The sequence below is a fragment of the Pseudophryne corroboree genome, chromosome 9, assembly GCF_028390025.1.
Source record: "Pseudophryne corroboree isolate aPseCor3 chromosome 9, aPseCor3.hap2, whole genome shotgun sequence".
Taxonomy (NCBI): Eukaryota; Metazoa; Chordata; class Amphibia; order Anura; family Myobatrachidae; genus Pseudophryne; species Pseudophryne corroboree.
This window is the reverse complement of record NC_086452.1, coordinates 337,731,653-337,757,499: the sequence shown is the minus strand read 5'-3', so window position 1 is coordinate 337,757,499 and position 25,847 is coordinate 337,731,653. Positions and strand designations below refer to the sequence as shown.

The 25,847-nt window shown below is 44.8% G+C and overlaps 1 protein-coding gene across 1 annotated transcript in view; it reads right to left on the bottom strand.

Moving 5' to 3' along the window:
- Nucleotides 1-457: 457 nt before the first annotated feature.
- Nucleotides 458-25,847, bottom strand: part of CFAP92 (cilia and flagella associated protein 92 (putative)) — a 567,578-nt gene continuing 542,188 nt past the window's right edge. The window contains exons 17-19 of the mRNA XM_063940590.1: nucleotides 9,844-9,988; nucleotides 7,351-7,418; nucleotides 458-892 (exon numbers count right to left, since the gene is read on the bottom strand). Of these exons, the coding sequence (XP_063796660.1) occupies nucleotides 890-892; nucleotides 7,351-7,418; nucleotides 9,844-9,988 (216 nt within the window). The 3' untranslated portion in view covers nucleotides 458-889. The remainder of the gene's footprint in view (nucleotides 893-7,350; nucleotides 7,419-9,843; nucleotides 9,989-25,847) is intronic.

Sequence of the window (25,847 nt, the reverse complement as noted above, 5' to 3'; positions counted from 1 at the left end):
AGTGATCCATTGCTGCATCCATTACTCAGGATGGTCGGGGAATCACGCTACTGAGGCCAGTAAATCTGTGTCAGAAGACAAAGTCGTTGGCTTTGGCACTCCCACAAAATGGAGGCAATAACTCTTTGTTGTGGGAAACTGTTCCCATTGCTGCCCCCTAGGGCTGCGGTTTATAGGCACTGCATCTGACGACGCAGGACCCATGCTGCACATGCAAGTATGAGTCCCGGGGATGCATAGTTCCGCTAACATCAGAGATGTAAGTAAACCATCGGTTTGCATACATCTCTGAATTAGAACCATAGTAGCACGTAGCTTACCCAATTCTTGTGGTTTCCCCTCTAACTGACTTTACATCTGCTCATGTAGTTATTATTATTTATTAATATTCATGAGGCGCCACAAATTTCCGCAGCACCTTACAAAACAAGGCAAACAAATTAAAGAATAACATATATGGATGTACAGTGTATGCTTTATTATAGTATATACCAATTTGCTGAGATGGTGGATATAAGGGCAGTAATGGAACCAGTCTACCCTGGTTATAGCTACATTCTCCACACTTGGACTGTTCCATTCTGCCAGTTCTCTTCTGCAGTCCCTCTTGGTTGGGATGCTGACTCCATAAGATTCATCCTTCTCAGACACTGCCCTCTGCCTCTGCGATGTTGACCACACAATTCCATCACAAAAGCAGTGCTTCCATGATGTCTTTAGTAAATGCCGGACAGAGCTTTATCACCTCATTCCCACGGGGTAATGTCCAACTGATCTGGCAAGGTTCCTTTCTCTCCCTGAAACTCAGGCATTGAGTGACTACTTCAAAAAAGATCTCCGACATGGATTGATTAATTATTTCAGCGTTTTCGGCTCCTCTCATTTGGATTCACTGTGGAGATGAAAGGAAGATGGCGTTCAATAAAAGGGATGGGGATTACAAATACCCTTTTAAAACCTTTAAGCTCATTAATATCTCTGCTGTGTTTGAAAATTTACATCATTCAGTGGTGGTCTATATGACGACTCAAGGGCCCCTCAGCCCATTACTATCCCTCCAGCTTGGCTCATCCCAGGGTAGTATACTTTTCACACTCTGCTTCTCAGTTTATATACACTCCTAATACTTCCCCTCTCCCCTGCTATGTCATGCCTAGCAGTAGAGGGGCTTGTAGGGAATCGCCACAGCATGTGCCCACATGCCACCCTGGACAGGACTCACGTGCTCGAATTCAGAAGTTAGCCAATCCCTGATTGTAAGGATAAAAGATGCAAAAACTAGAAACTCAGGTGAGTTGTTGGGAGTCTTTGTTCTTTGTTCCTGGCCTTTGTGCAGGACTGATTTAGAGCTGGTTCAGGAGTCTGCAGATCCTGCCAGTCTTACTGGCAGCACTTCCTCCAGCTTGACATCAAAGGGACCCTGCTCAGCAGCCTCCATCACAGTTGTACTTTCACCCATCCAGACTGGTAAGTGTGACTCCATAACTGATCACTAGGTCTATCACTGTTCTCTCAGGGGCAACTGTTTAGGGGGTGGCTATTATACCATGCAACTGAGATGATATTCTGGTAGATCTTTGAAACAACCATGGGGTAAATTTACTAAGGTCCCGATTTTGACCGAGATGCCGTTTTTTCATCAAAGTGTCATCTCGGTAATTTACTAAACTCAAATCACGGCAGTGATGAGGGCATTCGTAATATTTGGAAGTCCTAGGAAAAAATCACGAATGAATACACCATCGGTCAAAACGCGGCTGTTTAAGTATGAATCTCGGTCATTTACTAAGAAGTGCAAAGCAAAAAAAAACAAAACACTGCCGTGAAAAATTACAACTCGTAAAAAAGTGCTTAAAAAAAACAGACCTGCTTTTTTTATCCGTGATTGGATAGGCATGCACGGATCCATGAGATCCGTGCATGTATATCAGTGGGAAGGGGTGGGAAAGTGATTATTTTCTCAAAAAAAATTGCGTGGGGCCCCCCCTCCTAAGCATAACCAGCATCGGGCTCTGCGACTGGTCCTGGTTCCAAAAATACGGGGGACAAAAAGAGTAGGGGTCCCCCGTATTTTTAAAACCAGCACCGGGCTCCACTAGCTGGACAGATAATGCCACAGCCGGGGGTCACTTTTATATAGTGCCCTGCGGCCGTGGCATCAAAAATCCAACTAGTCACCCCTGGCCGGGGTACCCTGGGGGAGTGGGGACCCCTTCAATCAAGGGGTCCCCCCCCCCAGCCACCCAAGGGCCAGGGGTGAAGCCCGAGGCTGTCCCCCCCCATCCAATTGGCTGCGGATGGGGGGCTGATAGCCTTTTTTGAAAATGAAAAGATATTGTTTTTAGTAGCAGTACTACAAGGCCCAGCAAGCCTCCCCCGCATGCTAGTACTTGGAGAACCACAAGTACCAGCATGCGGCGGAAAAACGGGCCCGCTGGTACCTGTAGTACTATTACTAATAAAATACCCAAAAAAAGACAAGACACACACACCGTGAAAGTAAAGATTTATTACATACATGCACACAAACATACATACATACTTACCTTATGTTCACACGCAGGTCGGTCCTCTTCTCCAGTAGAATCCAAGGGGTACCTGTTGAATAAATTCTACTCACCAGATCCAGGGTCCCAGGGTCCTCGGGGCAACCATTTGTAATCCAGGTACTTGAATAAAATAACAAAACGGATACCCGAGCCACGAACTGAAAGGGGCCCCATGTTTTCACATGGGACTCCTTTCCCCGAATGCCAGAAACCCACTCTGACTTCTGTCTAAGTGGGTTTCTTCAGCCAATCAGGGAGCGCCACGTTGTAGCACTCTCCTGATCGGCTGTGTGCTCCTGTACTGACTGACAGGCAGCACGCGGCAGTGTTACAATGTAGCGCCTATGCGCTCCATTGTAACCAATGGTGGGAACTTTCTGCCCTGCGGTTGACCTAAAGTGACGTCACCGCTGAGCAGAAAGTTCCCACCATTGGTTACAATGGAGCGCATAGGCGCTACATTGTAACACTGCCGTGTGCCGCCTGTCACTCAGTACAGGAGCACACAGCCGATCAGGAGGGTGCTACAACGTGGCGCTCCCTGATTGGCTGAAGAAACCCACTTAGACATCAGTCAGAGTGGGTTTCTGGCATTCGGGGAAAGGGGGCCCATGTGCAAACATGGGTCCCCTTTCAGTGCGTGGCTCGGCTTTCCGTTTTTTTTTATTTTATTCAAGTACGTGGATTACAAATGGATGCTACGAGGAGCCTGGTACCCTGGATCTGGTGAGTAGAATTTATTCAACAGGTACCCCTTGGATTCTACTGGAGAAGAGGACCGATCCTCGTGTGAACATAAGGTAAGTATGTATGTATGTTTGTGTGGATGTATGTAATAAAACTTTACTTTCAAGGTGTGTGTGTATTGTCTTTTTTTGGGTATTTTTTTAGTAGTAGTACTACAGGTACCAGCGGGCCCGTTTTTCTGCCGCATGCTGGTACTTGTGGTTCTCCAAGTACCAGCATGCGGGGGAGGCTTGCTGGGCCTTGTAGTACTGCTACTAAAAACAATATCTTTTCATTTTCACAAAAGGCTATCAGCCCCCCATCCGCAGCCAATTGGATGGGGGGGACAGCCTCGGGCTTCACCCCTGGCCCTTGGGTGGCTGGGGGGGGGACCCCTTGATTGAAGGGGTCCCCACTCCCCCAGGGTACCCCGGCCAGGGGTGACTAGTTGGATTTTTGATGCCACGGCCGCAGGGCACTATATAAAAGTGACCCCCGGCTGTGGCATTATCTGTCCAGCTAGTGGAGCCCGGTGCTGGTTTTAAAAATACGGGGGACCCCTACTCTTTTTGTCCCCCGTATTTTTGGAACCAGGACCAGGCGCAGAGCCCGATGCTGGTTGCTTAAATATGGGGGAACCCATGTCATTTTTTTCCCCATATTTCTGCAACCAGGATCGGCTCAAAGAGCCCGAGGCTGGTTATGCTTAGGAGGGGGGACCCCACGCAATTTTTTTAAAAGTTTTACAGTGTTTATTTAAAAAAAAAAAAAAAAAATGAACCCCAGCACGGATCACACAGATCCGGCCGAGATTCATTGTGATAAAGCCGGCAGTGTTTTGCTAATCACTGCCGTAAAAAACGGGAAAAAAAACACGAATGACATCGACATCGGAACAAATGAAAAATCCGAATACGACAGCTTAGTAAATTAGGCGTAATAAATTCAAAAAGTTGCAGTTTTACACTGTCGATGTCATTCGTGATTGAACTTTGACCTTTTTCCGAAAATTACGAATGTTAGTAAATTTACCCCCATGTCTTTGTTGGGAGGACAATATACTGACATTTTCCACAGACGGCACACATTTCTAACTTTTTTTATATTTGTGAGACAATGATCATGTTGATGAAAAGGTATAGAACCGAGAGAAAGTAATGCCGTCTCCGACAGCAGCCCACAAACCAAAGTTATTTGGCCAGCACATGCGCAGGGGAGGGTGAGATCAGCTTATGCATTCATAGGGGAAATTCACTACATGGTGCTTAGCGAGGCAAATCAATTGTTGCTCCATTCGGATGCACTGAGCCGCAGGAGGGCACATTTCAGATTGCATACTGTTCAGCTGAAATGTGAGAAAAGTGACCAATGACCCATTTGGGGCACTCAAATGGCACTTTTCGTATTTGCGCCCATTAGTCAGGTTTAGCTGCTTTACACGAATAAACCCAACACCAATGGGCATGATCAGCACAATAAACAGCATCGATTGAATATTCCCCTGCGATCTCCTGTTACTTTAGACAGGAAAACAGGCGGTGATATCGATTGAATTCCCCCATAATTTATAAATAAATTTATAGGTACACTAGTATAAAATGGACTACATAGGACAGATGAATATACATTCACACACAGACAGATGGACACCTGCTAGTACTTTCTTTCCCAGATATGTACTGTACACGTCTACATACTAACAAGTCTACATGTACTGTATAAAACCTCTTACCTTAATGTCCCGACAGGCAAAAAGAACAAAGGATTTCGATTTTCAGGCAACCATTTACCACTGTTTCATCCAGGGAAGCATGAAAATATTTTCTGATTATACTATACTATGGCCGGAATTCAATTAGACCTGGTAGATAACCGCAGGCTAATTGACCCCCCAGGGCTATCTAATTAGCCTTGAAGCCAGGAGTTATCAGGAATTTTTTTTCACTTGCCTTAGCGGGTCGGAAAAAAAATCCCTGATAACTAGCTGGTTAATGGGTGCCGCAATCCTGTTAATATGTGATTACATTACCTTTTCAAGGATTCTGCGTGTTAATGCTCATTAATAATGGCCATTAACAGGCCTATCGGGTGAAAAAGGGAGTACATTTGAATAGCCACGGGTGTTGAAACCCGAGGCTACATCCCTTTTCATCCACGGAAATTTTGTGCGGGTAATTGAATTCTGGCATATGTATGTTTTCCATCTTCAAACTCCAAGGTTCTAAGGGCCTAATTCAGACCTGATCGTAGATGTGCGAAAAAGCGCACATCTACGATCAAAATCTCTGACATATGGGTATGCCCAGCACAGGGATAGTCCGCCCCGCAGGCCGGGTCCTCCCCCTTCCCCGCAGACGTGTGAAAGCATTGCACAGTGGTGAGGCTTTCGCACCTGCCAAATAGCTCCCTGCCTACGCAGCCTAGCTACCTGCCCTGCGGCTATCAGCCCTGCAAACAGTCCGGACACACCTGTGTTGTCCAGACTGCGCCCCAAAAACTACACCAACATCCCCTGCGACAGCCTCTGCCTGTCAATCAGGCAGAAGCGATCGACAAGTGAGATGCCTTCGCATCTCACTGTGTGCGCATGCCCAGTGCGGCTGCTGCGCATACGCACACCTCACCAGGCTTTAGCCAGCGACCTCTGTTGTAGCAGCATCCAGGTCTGAATTAGGCCCTAAGTATCTGCAAACAATGGACCTCATTCAGCGAAACAAATCTTACACCAGCCCTATGGCGGGTGCAGAATTTCCATCGGAATGTGGCCGCTTTGAATGATTCTGTGTCTCTGTACACAACCACTATCAGTGACACGCCCACGACACTCTCATAACACCATCTCCATGCGCCCGCTTAGCCACCTCCATGCAGTGACGTGCAGTCAGGTAAGGCAGAGCCTATCCTGTCATACTGCAGTATACTCCAGAGTTTTGACTATAAAAATGATCTGAAAAATACAAAGAGTATATTTATTCTAGTCATTTCTATAGTGAAAACTCTGGACTATATTGGATTACAATGCACAAAATGGTAAGCTGCTCAATCAGATTGTGATGTCACTCAGGTGCTAAAAGGGAGGGGTAATTCTGTGTAGGAAAAAACTATTTGTGTTCCCTAATGCACACCGAGTGAAAAATATTACTACATAATAGTCAGATAATACGGAGATCTTAGTTGCGTATATCTGCAGATATAGGGTATATTGGATTACAGAAGGAGAGGCAGTGCCGCCCCTGCCTACCTTGTCTGATCAAAACTAACCAAACTCAAAACTGCTGCACCTGTGTATAATGCCCACAAGAGCCCCCGGGCTCATATATGTGTGGGTAAATCTGGCTCTGATACTACTAGCCAGTGTCTCTCCAGCCATTTAGCTCACTGCCCGTCACTGTCTCCCTGTGATCGCCCAGGAATGCCCAAGACAATTTATAAACATTTCTGAGACCGCGTGTCTCCTGCATGCATGTATCGCATATCTGTGCATGGACTCTGGATGCATGCGCAGTGTCACTTACACGTATGCACAGCAGGAACAAATCACTGCACTGCATCCGACATCAGCAGTACGTCCTTCTCGGAATCAACCCCATTATGCCACTGTTATGCTTGTCATATATGCCCGCATCCACTACCACACTTTATTTCCCCTTCTGCCTTGGCGCATATACATAAACAATTTCAGGTGTGCTCCTTTATGGAACATGATACATAATTAGTACTTACTGTAGGCCAAAAACATCTTAATAATACTCAATAACTGACACCTAGTGAATAAATAACTATGGGGGTTATTCAGTAAGGTTCAAAATGCAGTTTCCTTCTGCCTGATTGAGAGGGAGAGGCATTTGGGGGGAGGAATGGGGGTGGGGCGAGCCAACCCCGTTGTCCAGGAGTGGCAAGGCCAGGGACTGCGGTGCATACGCCGTTTCCTTGGCCTTGCAAGCTGCCCAGTAAGCTCAGGCTTACTCAGCCTGCCATTGCAAATGAACATTGCCATAAACCTTCTATGAGGTGAGAACATTTAAGCCTATACATTTAGAAGTTATTCTTTACTGAAGAAATACTATTAGCTTACATTTTTGTGGCATTCTCCTGTCGTGTTCGGCCAGTGATACTGTTTCTTCCTTATTAGCTTCTTGATTTCTGTAATAAAATTGTCTGTTAATAAAATATAAATACTCTTCTGTCTGTCAGCGAGAATGCTACAATGTATTATGGATAATAAAACAAGTCATTCGCTATTTGACATGCAGGTTAATCTGCTATTCTGTTTTACAATCATACTGTAAGTGCTGTTTCCTAACCTGTTCTGCTCTAAAGCGTACTTCAAGTACATCTACATGATGGCTCAGCTGGGAACATGTAAGGGAAATCACAGCAAAGTCAGACAATGCAATCATATGTAATGAGAAATATTTACACACAGCACAAAGGGGGGGAAAAGGGCCTCTCATTCCCTGCTCTCAAGCACAGCGGCTTTAATTCCTTTCTCAGACAACCACTATTTATTTCCAAGAATCACTTACCTTGTCGACACAGTGTAACATTTAATTGAAGAACTCCACATATTTTGTTTTTTTATAGAGCAACTCCCTTCCCCCAACTAGTAGAGGAATTGGTCATCAAGGCAAGGTGTAATGGAAGGTAGGAAGAGGTAGGATCGGGCAACTTTGTTAATTTGACTCGTAATCCAGTTCCCACATGTAAACATTCAGTTATGATATAACTATATATATATATATATATATATATATATACACACACACACACACACACACACACACACACACACACACACACACACACACATACATATACACTGCTCAAAAAAATAAAGGCAACACTAAAATAACACATCCTAGATCTGAATGAATTACATAGTCTTATTAAATTCTTTGTTCTTTACATAGTTGAATGTGCTGACAACAAAATCACACAAAAATTATCAATGGATATCAAATTTATTAACCCATGGAGGTCTGGATTTGGAGTCACACTCAAAATTAAAGTGGAAAAACACACTACAGGCTGATCCAACTTTGATGTAATGTCCTTAAAACAAGTCAAAATGAGGCTCAGTAGTGTGTGTGGCCTCCGCGTGCCTGTATGACCTCCCTACAACGCCTGGGCATGCTCCTGATGAGGTGGCGGATGGTCTCCTGAGGGATCTCCTCCCAGACCTGGACTAAAGCATCCGCCAACTCCTGGACAGTCTGTGGTGCAACGTGGCATTGGTGGATGGAGCGAGACATGATGTCCAAGATGTGCTCAATTGGATTCAGGTCTTTGGAACGGGCGGGCCAGTTCATAGCATCAGTGCCTTCGTCTTGCAGGAACTGCTGACACACTCCAGCCACATGAGGTCTAGCATTGTCTTGCATTAGGAGGAACCCAGGGCCAACCGCACCAACATATGGTCTCACAAGGGGTCTGAGGATCTCATCTCGGTACCTAATGGCAGTCAGGCTACCTCTGGCGAGCACATTACTGACCCACTGCCAAACCGGTCATGCTGGAGGATGTTGCAGGCAGCAGAACGTTCTCCTTGGCGTCTCCAGACTCTGTCACGTCTGTCACGTGTTCAGTGAGAACCTGCTTTCATCTGTGAAGAGCACAGGGCGCCAGTGGCAAATTTGCCAATCTTGGTGTTCTCTGGCAAATGCCAAACGTCCTGCACGGTGTTGGGCTGTAAGCACAACCCCCACCTGTGGACGTCGGGCCCTCATACCACCCTCATGGAGTCTGTTTCTGATCGTTTGAGTAGACACATGCACATTTGTGGCTTGCTGGAGGTCATTTGCAGTGCTCCTCCTGTTCCTCCTTGCACAAAGGCGGAGGTAGCGCTCCTGCTGCTGGGTTGTTGCCCTCCTACGGCCTCCTCCACGTCTCCTGATGTACTGGCCTGTCTCCTGGTAGCGCCTCCATGCTCTGGACACTACGCTGACAGACACAGCAAACCTTCTTGCCACAGCTCGCATTGATGTGCCATCCTGGATGAGCTGTACTACCTGAGCCACTTGTGTGGGTTGTAGACTCCGTCTCATGCTACCACTAGAGTGAAAGCACCGCCAGCTTTCAAAAGTGACCAAAACATCAGCCAGAAAGCATAGGAGCTGAGAAGTGGTCTGTGGTCCCCACCTGCAGAACAACTCCTTTATTGGGGGTGTCTTGCTAATAGCCTATAATTTCCACCTGTTGTCTATTCCATTTGCACAGCAGCATGTGAAATTGATTGTCAATCAGTGTTGCTTCCTAAGTGGACAGTTTGATTTCACAGAAGTGTGATTGACTTGGAGTTACATTGTGTTGTTTAAGTGTTCCCTTTATTTTTTATGTGTGTGTGTGTTACACTGGCACTCACGTCTTCCCCCTTAGGGTGTAACTTGCTCCGATGTCCTCCCCAGGGGCCACGTCCTTTATGTAATACAGATGGAAATAGAGGCAGCACTCAGAGACTTGTAGCTTAAACCAAAAACGTGTGTTGTGAGGTCAACGTTTCGGGGAGCACCTCCCCATCTTCAGGACAACAGTGCAATGTGAAAACAAACATTTATATGCATCAACTTACCCCTCATTGAATCTCCCCACCGGCGTACGCCATGGCCCCGCCAGCCGAACTTCCTGCCTGGCATCCTGCTGTGCACCATATGATGCGGAAGTGACGCCCCGGCACTCAGCCAGCCGCTTTGCCATTGTGACACTGGATCACAAACCTAAACATACAATGCAAATTCAGTTAGCATGTAGATACCATTATGTGACATCACATTAGTGTAATAATTTATAAAGAAATATCTCATTTGACTATTTACTAATGTTGAATGTAGTGTGATCGTTATTCTGTTATATTAGTATGTAATAATACAGTGCATTACATTCCTTACATAGGCTATCAGTGAAAATAGTGCCAAGTGTACAAGCTGACAGGTCGGCTATCCGTTATAAAGTAGCATCTACACGTAACCCAAGCACATTAATACATTATATGTATAAAAAACTTACATTTATATATCAAAAAACGTGCAGAATAAAAATATTTGACAAAATATGTACATGAAGCAGCATTAATACTCACAAGTGTGGAAACACCTTACCCCCTCTCTATTTTTATTCTCCATATAATTAATACTACCTGTATACTCATATCAAGATATTTCAGCTGACTCAATAGCTCTAACCTGCAATTTCTTTCTCAAAATCATAGTGCCATCAGAGTGATTACAGCTACAGTATGCATTCCATACCCAGAATGCTAATCAATAACATCAATCTAGTTTTAAAAATAATTTTTAGTTTTATACTATATTTAGTTTAATAGAAAATGAATTAGCCCTAGACTATTATTCAGGCCCCCTGGTCTCAGTGTATTTAACCTGTGAATCCACATTGACTCTAACTGTAAAAGCTTTTTACCTCTATTTCCTCCTCTAAGAGATTCTGGTACGTGATCAATTATCCGGTGTGTGAATGTTGCCATCCCATGCCTATGTTCTAGGAAGTGGCGTGCCACAGGCTGCTCTCCACTCCCAGAGGACAATGCATTTCTAATGGCATGCCTATGTTGTGCCATCCTGATTTGAAATTGGCATTCGGTCTTTCCTGTATAATAACGCCCGCATGGGCACATAATGGCATAGACCACCTATTTGGTGCTGCACGTTAGAGGCCATTTAATGGAAAATTTCTTCCCCGTAAAGGGATGAGAGATACTGTCTCCTGGTGACATGTGAGAGCATTGTTAAGAAATTGGTAGGAATATTTTTCAGTTTTGACATGTCCGTTTTCACGATCATGTCCCTCATACTCCTACCTCTGTTATAGCTTGCCGTTAGTCTTTTATACTTAAAGACCTTTAATTCAGGGTCAGTAGATACTATGGGCCATAAAGTTTTCATCTTTTTCTTAATGAGATCACTTTTAATGTTGAACTCATTAACCCATGGTATTACTTTAGAGCTGTCTTTGGGCTTAGAGAGTTGGAGCAACATCTCCTGGCTACTCTGCTGTGCCCTCATTCGAGCTGATCTTAACAATTTCAATGGGTAGCCCCTTTGTAGAAATCTCTGCTCCATCTCATCCAGTTGTTTTATGGTTTCACCCTCATCATTATTGACTCGGCACACTCAGAAACTGTGAGTATGGAAGACCTTTAATAGTTGCTGGAGGATGGAAACTATTGTATCTTAAGATGGTACTGCGGTCTGTCGGTTTCTTATATAACCCCGTCACTATCTGCCCATTTTGAATTCTCATACGTATATCTAGACCACTGATCTCAGATTGGCTGCTAGTCATGGTCAACTTAACGGGATTGCTAGTGGAGTTGTGCATAGACACCAAATTATGTAGCTCCTGTTCTGTCCCCCTCCAGAAAATGAGCAGGTTGTCTATATACCGAAAATAGATAAACAGCTGCTGCGCCACCCTCTCTACTTCCCACATAAATGAGCTGGCGGACGAGGGTGCCACAGAAGAACCCATGGCACACCCCGTTTGCTGTCTATAATATTTACTGTCAAAGATTAAATAATTGTGGGAGAGGGTAAATTCCAGCAATGTCATAAAAAATTCTATATCGGGGCCCTCGTATCTCACAATCCCAGTAATTAACTGTCATACAGCCTGCAACCCCTGAGTGTGGGGTATGCAGGTGTATAAGCTAGTGACGTCAATTGTAGCCAATAACACATCAGTTGGTACATTCTCAATTGTTAAAATTTTTCTGAGCAGAGTGTTTGAATCCTTCAGGTGGGTGAAGGTACCCTGAATACAAGGCTGCAGGAAAGCATCGAGATAGATCGCAACTGGTTAGCACAGAGACCCACGGGCCGATATAATCGATCTGCATGGGGTCCTCTGTGCAACCTTGTGTATCTTAGGACTCGTATAAAATAGTGGAGTCACAGGGTGGTCTGTGCACAATTTGGTAACAATATCTGCTGCAATAATGCCATCTTGCTGAGCTTGCTGTAATATCCTCAATAGCTCAGTTCTATAGTCCTGTGAAAGATCTTTGGACAATCTGCAGTATGTGTCCCCATCATTCAAAAGCCTATAGCATTCAGTCTTGTAATCTTCAATCCCTTGAATCACTATGGCCCCTCCCTTATCCACATTGCGGATGATGAACTCCTTTCTATTATCCAGTGCCTTAAGAGCCTGGCGTTCGTCCTTCTGCAAATTATGATATTTACATGGTGCCTGAGCCCCTCCTGCAGTTTTCAGCATCCTGTGGAATGTTTTCAGTGATGCGCTCTGTGTCGCGGGATCAAAACGGGACTTGGGGCCCAATTTCTGTATACTTGGAGGCACTATAGGTTTTTTTTTAGATTGTATTTCTTTACTGAAATGTTCCTTAATTTTTAAAGTACGATGCAATTTGAATGTGTCCACTTTCCATCTAAAGTCATTCCCGAAATTAGTAGGGCCATACGTAAAACCCTTATTTAAAACTCTCACCTCGGCAGGGGTCAAGGGGGTTGTAGACAAATTAAAAATTAGCGCTTCTTCCCCTTCACAGGTTTTGCTTTGACTTGGGGGGTCATTCTGACCTGATCGCACTCTAGCTATTTTTTGCAGCACTGCGATCAGGTCAAAACTCGGCAAAACTGCGCATGCGTATGCACCGCAATGTGCAGGCACGTTGTACGGGTACAAAGCGGATCGGTGCTGGGCGATGGATTTAACGAAGAATCCATTTGCACAGCCGATCGCAAGAAGATTGACAGGAAGAAGGCGTTTATGGGTGTCAACAGGGTGTGGTTGGAAAAATGCAGGCGTGTCCAAGCGTTTGCAGGGCAGGTGTCTGACGTCATTTCCGGGAACAGACAGGCTGAAGTGATCGCAGCGGCTGAGTAAATCCAGACCTAGTCAGAAACTGCACAAAATCTTTTTTGTACTGCTCGGCTGCACAAGCGTTCACACACTTACAAAGCAAAAATACACTCCCCCATAGGCGGCGACTATCTTATCGCAGCGCTGCAAAAAATAGCTAGCGAGCGATCAACACGGAATGACCCTATTTGTCTTTGGTTTTGTCCTCCCCTTCTTGTACACTTTTGTTTCCTCCCCGTGCGACCGCCACTGCACGGGTCTTTACCCCAAAAGGGGCCTCCTCATGTGAAGACGCAAAAGAGGATGAGTTAAAGTCCTCCGAGTCACTGGCAGAGGTACTTTGCTGTCTGCCTCTACTCCTAAATCTCTGGTTGCGAGTGGGTTTTCTCCTAATATTCTTGATGTTCGTATTTCCCAACCATGGATATACCTTATGTTGGGCATAATCCATTTGCACTTTCTGCAAGTTTTCCTTCTTGAATTTTAGGAGATTATTCTTATATTGTTCCACTTGCTTATTGAATTTATGCAACCAAGATGTGGATTGATCCGAAGCCATTAATTCAGAGTACAGGCATAAAGGACCTCTCAGGGCACCAGGTTCCGTTCACTGACACTGGCACTTTATTACTGATTATTGTTATTTGCACACTTTTTGCACTTGCACGTTATTGATGAAATACGGCAGATCAGCACAAGAAGGTGGGGATTTTACCTCATTCTTACTACATTGTGACACATATGAAACGCTAAGCTTCTCAGATATTGAAGCAGAAACATTTTTACATAAAGAGCCTGCTTTTTCTGAAGTTACGACTCCTCCTAATGCGGATGCACAGTGAGACTTATTCCGGCTAAGGAAACGCGAGCTGGATTACCTTTACCATAGTAACATAGTAATTGAGGTTGAATAGAGGCAAAATGCCCATTGTGTTGAACCTATATTCTGTATTAAGTTGAGTTGATTATAATGTACCCGCTGAAGTAATGATTAATGACTATTTAACAACTATAAATCATGTTACACCCGGATTATCAACGTAATATTTTAAATGCTATAACCTTCATTTTCAATCAGAAATTTATCCAATCCATTTTTAAATGCATTTACAGAGTCCACCATTACCACCTTCCCTGGTAGGGAATTCCAAATCCTTATTGCCCTAACAGTGAAGAACCCTTTCCTCTGTTGCATACAGAATTTTCTCTCCTCCAGCCTCAGCGAGTGCCCACGTGTCCTAAACAGAGTTCTTTTAATAAATAATTCCTCTAATTACTCTTTGTAATGTCCCTTTACCTATTTGAAGATATTAATAATATCTCCTCTTAGACGTGACTTTTGCAGTGAATACATATTCATTTTAGTAAGCATTTCCTCGTAATCCAGTCCCTCTAGCCCTTTAATCAATTTAGTAGCTCGCCTTTGAACCCTTTCGAGTTCACCAATATCTTTTTTTATACAGTGGTGCCCAAAACTGAACACAATATTCCAGGTGCGGACGTACCAATGATTTGTACAGTGGCAGGATTACATCCTCGTCCCTTGTCTCAATTCCCCGTTTTATGCATGTTAGCACCTTACTTGTCTTCTTTACTGCGCTTTGACATTGTATACGGTTATTAAGCCTATTATCAATGAGTACCCCCAAATCTTTTTACAATATTGTTACCCCTAGACTTTCCCCATTTACTATGTAAGGATGCAAGTATGATTTTAGTCTCGAAATGCATAACCTTGTATTTTTCTATATTGAACCTCATTCCCCATTTAGACGCCCAGATTTCAGGTTTAGATAAATCATTCTGCAGAGACTCCACATCTATTTCCGAATTAATTACCCTACACAGTTTGGTATCATCTGCAAAGATTGACACTGTGCTTTCCAGGCCTATTTCTAGGTCATTGATAAATATGTTGAACAGTAGTGGCCCTAGTATGGACCCTTGTAATATTCCGCTGACTACTGGTGTCCAGCTTGAGGACTTCCCGTTGACCACTACTCGCTGTACCCTGTTATCCAGCCAGTTACTTATCCATGTACAAACAGTTTTTCCTAGGCCAAGCTCCTTTAATTTGATTATCAGTCTCCTGTGAGGCACAGTATTGAAGGCTTTTGCAAAATCTAAGTAGACCACATCCACTGCTTTTCCCTGGTCGAGATTATCGCTCGCTTCCTCGTAGAAGCGAATTAAGTTAGTTTGACATGATCTGTCCCTCACAAGCCCATGCTGGTTCTTGCTAATAATCTTAGCGGTCTGTAGATACTCCTGTATGCTATCCCTTAGAATTTCTTCCAATATTTTCCCCAGTTTAGACGTCAAACTAACCAGTCTGTAGTTACCCGGATGATTTTTGGATCCCTTTTTAAATAATGGCACTACCTCAGTTATACGCAAATCATTCAGTACCATGCCTGATCTAATTGAACTATTGAAAATCAAGTATAGGGGTCTTGCTAGTTGTGACCTAAGCTCCATAAGAGCCCTCGGGTGAAGTCAATTAGGGCCGGGTGATTTATTAATCTTAATTTTGCTTAGTCTCTCCCGGACTACTTCTTCACTTAAACAAGTATTACTACTCCCACCATCAGTTCTTCTCTGGTAAATACTGATGAAAAAAATGTGTTCAGTATTTCCACTTTTATTTCGTCATCATTTAGCAATACTCCAAATTCAGCTTTTATTGGACCTATATTCTCCTTTTTTAACCTTTTACTGTTTATGTATTTAATAAACTTTTTAGGATTGGTTTTACTTTCTATAGCGATTTTATTTTCCATTTTAGCTGCTCTTATTGCTTTTTTGCATTTTTATTGCATTCCTTGTAATACTGGAATGACTCCTCCTTTCCATTAGATGTTAATGCTTTGAAAGCACTCTTCTTTTTATCCATTTCTGCCTTGACCTCCTTGTTAAACCACATCGATTTGAGTTTAGTACTCCTGCATTTACTGCCCATGGGAATACATTTGTGAATAGTGCTATCTAGCAACCCTTTTAAAGCATCCCACATACCCGAAGTGTTCTTGCTATGAAACAAAACTTCCCACTCAATGTTGTTAAGTGCACATCTCAGCATACTGAAATTAGCCTTCCTAAAGTTAAATGTTTTGGTTGAACCCTTATAGTTATGTTTCCTGAAACTGATGTCGAATGTGATTATATAGTGATCACTGTTACCCAAAGTCTCCCCAACTTTAGTGTTTGATATAATGTCCACATTATTAGTAAGTACTAGATCCAGAGTAGTTTTACCGCTAGTTGGGTCCTCGACTAATTGAGACAAGTAGTGATCCTTTAACATATTTAAGAACCTGTTGCCCCTAGCTTTAACACATGAATCGTTACTCCAATTTATAACAGGATAATTAAAAACCCCAATCACTAGGATGTCCCCCAATCCCGCAGCCCTTTCTATTTGCTGCAAGAGTTGTTCTTCCTCATGTATGCTAATATCCGTCTGTTTGTAGCACGTGCCTATTACTAGTTTTTTTGCATCAATACCCCCCTTGAGATTTCAACCCATAGTGACACATTATCGCCAGTCCCCTCATAAATAAGCTCCTTTAAGTATGGTTTAAGAGATGGTTTAACATAAAGACATACACCGCCTCCTCTTTTGCTTACCGTGTCCCTCCTGAAAAGAGAATACCCCTCCAAGTTTGAAATCCACTCGTGGGAGTCATCCCACCATGTTTCCGTAATACCTATAATATCATACTCAGCCTTTGATGCTAAAAATTTCAATTATCCCATTTTACCTGCTAGGCTTCTTGCGTTTGCAAGCATACATTTTAGTTTAGCTGTTCCCTTGTCTGTTTGTTTTTTTAAAGGTATCCTATCATGGTTTACTAGTGCCTCCCTAGAGTTACTCATACTGACTGTCCTTCTCGCTCCCTCTCCACCCCCACCATACTCAATACTGCCCACCTTACTTTCTCTTTGATCAACCCAATGTTTCCGTCTAAACTCTCCGCCCTGACATAAGTATTTTCCGTTTTGCGCCGTACATCACTTTCTATATACTGTAATGATGACACATAATTGTTGTTAGTTAATGTTCTGGCAATACCTTTGTTAATACCCTTTTTAGAACCCATGTAAATACTCTTGCCCTTGCTGGCTGCTCTTTCCCTCCCCCCTTCTCCACCCCCATTTAGCTCACTACCACCATCCTTACTATTCTCATTGTGTGATCCATAGTTTCTAGCTAAACCCTTCCCCCCAGCACCACAGCCCCCTCATTGAGGTGCAATCCATCGCAACAAAAAAGATGGCGCCTGACTGAGAAGTCCGCCCAATGTTAAAAGAACACAAACCCCTCCTTCCTACACCAGTCTCTAAGCCACACATTTACCTCCCTGATCTCTCTTTGGCTACCTGGGCTAGCGCGTAGCACTGGTAATATTTTGAAGAATACTACCTTTGATGTCCTTTCTTTTAGTTTCTGGCCCAAGTCCATATAATCTTTCTTAAGGACATCCCACCTACCACTAACTTTGTCGTTGGCGCCAATGTGCACCAAGACCACCGGGTCGTTCCAAGCTCCTTCAAACAATCTATCTACCCGGTCCGCGATGTGCCGTACCCGAGCACCCGGGAGACAACAGACCATACAGTGATCATGATCCCGGTAGCAGATTGCCCTATCTGCCTTCCTGATGATAGAGTCCCTTACCACCACCATCTGCCTGGGTCCCTCTCTAACCTTCATCCCATCTGAGCCAGAGGGACCACGCCTCCGGTTGCTAGAGGGAACCGTCTTCTCCGGCTCCGTCATTTCCTCGCTATCATACACAGAATCTTCGTACAATCGGGCAAATTTGTTCGGGTTTGATAGTTCAGAGATGTGGTGCCCCCCCCTCTTTTTCTTCCTTCTAACAGTGACCCAGCTGGCTACCTGATTATCCTCGTCTACCGGTGTCCCCACCTGTAACTCCTCCACTGTTCTATCTAAACTTTGCTCGAGATTATGAATATCCCTCAGTCGCATAACGGTCTGCTCTAGATCAGTTACCTGGGCTTCCAGGGCAACCGTTCGCACACATCTCGTGCATAGGTTTTCGCACTGGGTCGGCTGCTCTAGGTGCGCATACATCTTGCACGACACGCACTGAGTGAGACTCTCAATCTTGGCCCCTCCCATTTGTGTGAAAACTTTAACTCCATATTACCTTCCAAAGAAAAATGCAAAACAATACAAACTATGCAATACTATATTGACTATGACCTAGCTGTGAAGAGAGTCAATATTCACAACACAGCAGAAATAGCCAATTCAATCGCATACACAATAAAGTACATAATCAATACTTATCTGAGTGGGTCCTCTCCTGCGTCACCGCTCCTCCTCCATGCAGTTGCTCCAGCTCTCTGCACCTCCTTCTCACTTGCTGCCGTGCACTCGGCTTCCGGCACCTAATTCGTCCACAGTCCGCAGACCTCTTCACGCAGGCTGCGGCTGCAGAAGCGCACACTCACCCAGCAGCAGCAGCCCTCACACCCTTTCTCTCCCCCAGCAGCACACACTCACTCACACTCACCCAGCAGCAGCAGCCCTCACACCCTTTCTCTCCCCCAGCAGCACACACTCACTCACTCTCACCCAGCAGCAGCAGCCCTCACACACTTTCTCACCCCCAACAGCACACACACACACACAGCAGCAGCCCTCACACTTCCCTCTTTCACACACTTTTCACACACTTACACACACACGGAAATGAGGCCCTCACACACTTACTTGCTCACTCACTCACTCCACAAGCCGCGGTAGCAGCAACGGTTCGACAGTGCATGAGGCACACAATTTCACTCACTCCCACACACACAGCCACGGCAGCACACACACAGCAGCGGCAGCACACACACAGCAGCAATCATCCCGCTGCCCGCTCCGCTGTACGTTACCCGCCGCTGTACGATGCCCGCAGCCCGCGGCCCGCTCAGCCCGGCGCCGCTTCCTGACTCCCGGACTCTTCCCGCATGTGTGTGCACGTCACTTCTGCTTCCAGACCCCGGATCTCGTCAGCGTCCACAGTCCACAGCCTCCCTGTCTGTTCTGCACAAACTCTGACTCTTTCGGATTATTATAGGGCGAAACAGCTGCCAAGGGGCTTTAGAGTCCATAATATACCTACAATAGGCCGTTATTGCATGGAATTTTGTAAAAAGTGGATCTCTGTGCTGAACAAATGTTCCATGGACCTAGTCCTGTTAGTTATTGAAGAGTTCACGAAAGAACTGGAAAGAACTCGGGACAATATACGCAAGTTTGAGACAGAGCACTCTGAATTATTGGCTTCGGATCAATCCACATCCTGGTTGCATAAACTCAATGAACAAGTGGAACAATATAAGAATAATCTCCTAAAATTCAAGAAGGAAAAGTTGCAGAAAGTGCAAATGGATTATGCCTAACATAGGGTATATCCATGGTTGGGAAATATGAACATCAAGAATATTAGGAGAAAACCTACTCGCAACCAGAGATTTAGGAGTAAAGGCAGACAGCAAAGTACCTCTGCCAGTGACTCTGAGGACTTTAACTCACCCTCTTTTGCATCTTCACGTGAGGAGGCCCCTTTAGGGGTAAAGACCCGTGCAGTGGCGGCCGCATGGGGAGGAAACACAAGTGTACAAGATGGGGAGGACAAAACCAAAAGACAAAGTCAAAGCAAAACCCGTGAAGGGGAGGAAGCGCTAATTTTTAATTTGTCTACAACCCCCCCAGACCCCTGCCGAGGTGAGAGTTTTAAATAAGGGTCTTACGTATGTCCCTACTAATTTCGGGAATGACATTAGATGGAAAGTGGACACATTCAAATTGCATTGTACTTTAAAAATTAAGGAACATTTCAGTAAAGAAGTACAATCTAAAGAAAAACCTATAGTGCCTCCAAGTATACAGAAATTGGGCCCCAAGTCCCGTTTTGATCCCGTGACACACACTGAAAACATTCCACAGGATGCTGGAAGCTGCAGGAGGGGCTCAGGCACCCCGTAAATACCATAATTTGCAGCAGGACGAACGCCAGGCTCTTAAGGCACTGGATAATAGAAAGGAGTTCATCATCCGCAATGCGGATAAGGGGGGGGGGGGGGGCATAGTGATTCAAGGGATTGAAGATTACAAGACTGAATGCTATAGGCTTCTGAATGATGGGGACACATACTGCAGATTGTCCAAAGATCCTTCACAGGACTATAGAACTGAGCTATTGAGGTTATTACAGCAAGCTCAGCAAGATGGCATTATTGCAGCAGATATTGTTGCCAAATTGTGTCCAGACCACCCTGTGACTCCACTATTTTATACGATTCCTAAGATCCACAAGGACGTACAGAGGCCCCCGGGCAGACCGAATATATACTGTATATATGCTTTCCTGCAGCCTTGTATTCAGGGTAATTTTTAACAATTGAGAATGTACCAACTGATGTCTTATTGGCTACAATTGACGTCACTAGCTTATACACTTGCATACCCCACACTCAGGGGTTGCAGGCTGTAAAACAATTAATTACTGGGAATGTGAGATACGAGGGCACCGATATAGATTTTTTATGACATTGCTGGAATTTACCCTCTCCCACAATTTTTTCATCTTTGGCGGTAAATATTATTGACAGCAAACGGGGTGTGCCATGGGTTCTTCCGTGGCACCCTCGTTCGCCAACTCATTTATGTGGGAAGTAGAGAGGGCACTGTTTTTTCTGATCCTGAGGTGGCGCAGCGGCTATTTGTCTATTTTCGGTATATAGATGACCTGCTCATTTTCTGGAGGGGGGCAGAACAGGAGCTACATAATTTGGTGTCTATGCACAACTCCACTAGCAGTCCTGTTAAGTTGACCATGACTAGCAGCCAATCTGAGATCAGTTTTCTAGATATACGTATCAGAATTCAAAATGGGCAGATAGTGACGGGGTTATATAAGAAACCGACAGACCAAACCAAGGCATTGAAAAAGAAACCTATGTGGTTTGGAAACGCGTTGGCGAGGAGGACGTGGGATTAACTTTGGATACTCTCTGCTGTACTGACCATCTACCCAGGGACTCCTGTGAGACTGTACTTATGCCTTATTGTCTGTTGCTTTGCAGACATTAGGCTTTGGTGAAAGGCCAATTTTAACACATTATGGTGTTGTGGAATTGTACTGTTTTTATTATTAAATTGTGACTTGGAAATTTGTTCCTGGTATACCTTACTGCAGGGGTGGCCAAACAGTCGATCGCGGACATGCGACCAGTCGATCGCGATCCGCTGCCCATCCACCCGAGGTGAGGCGAGGAGAGAGCAGCGCGTGCTTCTCCTGCCTGCCGCCTTGCCCCTCAGTCTGGTCTCCGGCAGTGACGGCAGAGTGTATAGCTCAAATCAGGCGCTGGCTCGTTAGCCAATGAGAGCTCGCGGACCGGCGCCTGATTTGAGATATACACGCTGCCGTCACCGTCGGAGACCAGACTGAGAGGCAGGGCGGCAGGCAGGAGAAGCGCGCGCTGCGCTCTCTACACAGCTGTGAGCAGCACTGTCAGGGCATATGTGGCACTGTGCGGGCATGGCACTGTTGGGGCATATCTGTATCTGGCACTGTGGGGGCATATCTGGCACTGTGGGGGCAAATCTAGCACTGTGGGCACATGGCACTGTGGGGTCATATCTGTATCTGGACTGTGGGGGCATATCTGGCACTGTGGGGGGGCATATCTGGCACTGTGGGGGCAAATCTAGCACTGGGCACATGGCACTGTGGGGGCATATCTGTATCTGGCACTGTGGGGGCATATCTAGCACTGTGGGCACATGGCACTGTGGGGCATATCTGTATCTGGCACTGTGGGGTTATATCTGGCAATGTGGGGCATATCTGGCACTGTGGGGGCATATCTATATCTGGCACTGTGGGGGCATATCAGGCACTGTGGGGACAAATCTAGCACTGTGGGAACATGGCACTGTGGGGTCATATCTGTATCTGGACTGTGGGGGCATATCTGGCACTGTGGGCACATGGCACTGTGGGGGCATATCTGTATCTGGCACTGTGGGGGCATATCTGGCACTGTGGGGGCATATGCATATCTGGCACTGTGGGGGCATATGTGTTTGACGTTTTTACCTGTGGGGGGCCAATGTGTTATTTCGTGCGAGACAGTCATTACACTCTGTGCAGCCCACTTTTTTGTTATACCACGCCCACTTTTTGTTATGCCATGCCCCCTTTTTGGGTGCACGCTATTATCCCGCCTAGGTAGATCACAAAAGCTTTTCAGCTTTCAAAGTAGATCGCCGACTCCAAAAGTCTGGCCACCCCTGCCTTATTGCAATATACTACAGCTATTATGATTGCACTATTGTCTACAAGCTCTGTAGACCATTTATTTTGGTAAGAGTTTACATTTCCCAGAATTAGAATCTTGTTGGTGGATTTATCAGGATTACACTATTGGAGTGCTTTTCTTTCTTTACATGTTACATTGGGACAATACCTAAGGACAACGTTTGAGGGACGATTGGGATCAGCATCACCAACCTATAATTGCTTATAAGACTCATATGGTGAATTTGGTGAACATTTATATATAGCGCCTGAAAACAGAGTGCTTACCATGTGACTGCTGCAGTCACATGACATAAGAAGGCAGCAGGATCAATTCTGCAGAGTAATTAGCAAAGCCACTGCCGTGCAGAGCTAAGAGCCATGATCATCATCCAGGCAGCTGAAGAGGTGACACCAGGTCAATAGCAGAGAGCCAGCATGGATGGAAAGGAGTCCTCAGTGCCCTAGTGACAATTGGTGCTGGAGGCCAATGCTTCAATTGCCTCCGGCAGTTACGCCACTGCCACTGCTTGTTTGAGTGCTATGAACACTGATGCAGCAATGTTTATAAACCATGTACTTGTCTTGCATTGTCTTGTATTATAAGTCACTGTTTTATTGTGTGCTGATTTGTTTACGTCAGAGGTTCCCAAACGCGGTCCTCAGGGCAACCCAACGATCCAGGTTTTAGGTTTATCCATGCTTGGCCACAGGTAACTTATTTAGCACCCCAGTCTATTTGATGTAACCATCTGAGCCATGGATATACCTAAAACCTGGACCGTTGGGGTGCCTTGAGGACCGCTTTTGGGAACCTCTGGTTTACGTAGTGCTGCAAAACCCCTGTGGCACCATGTAAATAAAGGATAGTAATAATAATATTTGTTCACTGTGTCAAAGTCAGAAAAATATCTCTATGCACACTGCCATATTTGCACCTCACACAGGTCTGCGCTGCGCATGCGTGCGCTCTCCCGTGCGTGCGCATACTCGCTGTTGCGGGCACCCGCGGGCGCGCGGTATGTGCATTTACGGTAGAGTTCATGTGTTCGTAGCGTGCGACTCAATCGTTACATATTTCCACTATATAATGTATTTTGTAGATCATGGTCCCTTTGATAGATTCTGAAAGTTTGGTTAATGTAGAATGTTCATGAACAGAGAAATCCCCCTTTGTTTGATACGAAGGGTCAGACAGGAGTAATACAGTGGTGTTTAGTACCCATCGGAAGAGTATTTAATTAGCAATATTCCGGTGTTGGTTTGAAGCGGATTAATCGCTCGTGCGAATAGTTATGGACATAAGAAGTTTATGAACATTTACTGTATTTGCACTTACTTATCCATGTGGCGGGAAACCCAGTTTCCCTCCCACCTGAGCTGTTGGAAATAGTCACAGCCCACCTATATGAATCAACCTATGACCTTTTGTTATAATGCGAGGAGGAATTCCTGTGTCCAATGAACAATGAGATTGTAGGGACCATTGAATTGTATTGTGTGTGGGGCATAAATAGACAAGCCGATCACATCCAGCTCACTCTTCAACGGTTATCATTGCTGAAAATCGGGAGCTGGATGTCCAGAGGCGCATGCGATCGTTTCCTTTTGTGCGTAAGTTTTCTCCGCAATCATATTGTCTTTCTTGATGTTATGGGCCATATCTCTCTCTCTCTCTCTTCTTCTCTTTCTCTCGTACTCTCTTAAACGTAATAGTATTGTATTGTATTTCCTGTGTAGTTATCTGGTTAGGTAGTCTATGTTATATTGTAGTGTATGACTTGTATTGTATTAATTCTTTTGCAAGTATAACATCCATAATATATATATATTAGGCGTTGGACCCTAAGCACGGTATCTGTGTATTTCTTATAGTGTTAAGTATTCACAGAGCGTCGGTGACGCTCAAACAGCTTTTAAGTTAATAAGGTTACACTGTGTTGCATCTACACCCTATCTCTACACTAAGGTTTTACTGCATATTACATTGTTTATGGTTTAGATTTAAAGGTTTAACATTGTGAGCGTCAGCGCCGCTGGTGATCTCCTCGTGGTCCCGAGCGTCCGCTACGCTATAGCGAATCATTACGTTAGTCGGCAGCCAATAGCGTGCCTGCCTGTGATCCCTCTGCCGTGAGCGAACGTGACGCTTGAGCGTCTCGACCACGGCTAAGCGATCATTACGCAACGAACGTACCCTTACGGTACTCCATACGTAAATAGCGTACAGTGTTCTTAGACCTCATAAAGGGTTTTATATAAGATAAATATTTAGCTTTATCAATTGGCGGCTCGTCCTGTCCTTCACATATCTCTGCTAGGTAATTTCAGCAGACATTATCCAGCAGCAAAGGGCGGGAGGTCATATTCCTCGTAGTGCTGTTTGGATAAGCGTCTGCTTCGCTTAGTAAAGGGTGCTGAAGGAATCCGGAACCGGAGGTAAGAACAACACGCTAGTGTCTTTTAAAACTGTTTATTTCTGTCTTGCGTACACACGCACATATCTGCATTTCTTTTTCATTCGTGTATTTTCATATATCACTCTCCTGTTTGCCATTTTATAATTGATAAAACGTGCTAAGAGAGATTTGTCGCTATTTCATAGTTAAAGTGTAAAACCCACATGCAACTCTACCTAAGGTAAAAGGAGAGATTGGTGTGTTGCGCGGTAGACGATCGAGGATCATCTACATTGATAAAAGTGTTAGTTGTGTTACGGTGGACATTGGTTTTGTGTACACGTGTCTCTAACAAAGGGCTGAGACTCGCGTACGCCAAGGCCGACGCACGCAGCGTAAATTACGCAACGGAGCGTCTGGGTACGCCCACGTAACTCAAGTCACACGACAGTGTTGATTTTTAAATAGCGCATCAGGCGATAAATAGCGAAAAATCTATTTTAGTGTCCGAAATTTAGATTAACAGATCCTTCTCCAAATTCACAACACATCTGGTCTAAAGAAAATTTCTGCGCAGAAATAGAAATAGAAGCAAAAGTGTACGTGTGGTGAGTGAGTGTTTTGTATATATAAGTTTATACAATTTTACAGGTTGAACCACAAGAAGTCGAGTTCTCGCAGAGGTACATACATGTAAGTGACGTGCATGGTGGCTAGGGAGGCATCTCTGGTTAAACATAAAATTTGAGCAGTAGAGAATAGTAGACCAGGAGGTCATACTACAGACCGGGAGGTCCAGGTACAGCAGACTAAGAAGTCTGCCATAAAAGAGAAAAGGGCACAACCCAGGGAGTTGGTGCAAAACCCATATAGGCCAATAAAGCTCTGGCTGAAGGAATTCGCAGCCGAAATTTTCGATTCCACTGGTCGCTCAGCACATAAGATTAGTTGCTTATGTGCTGAACGATTGTACCGCACGTAATTGTGTACATTAGTTAATCTGACCAGTACCATTT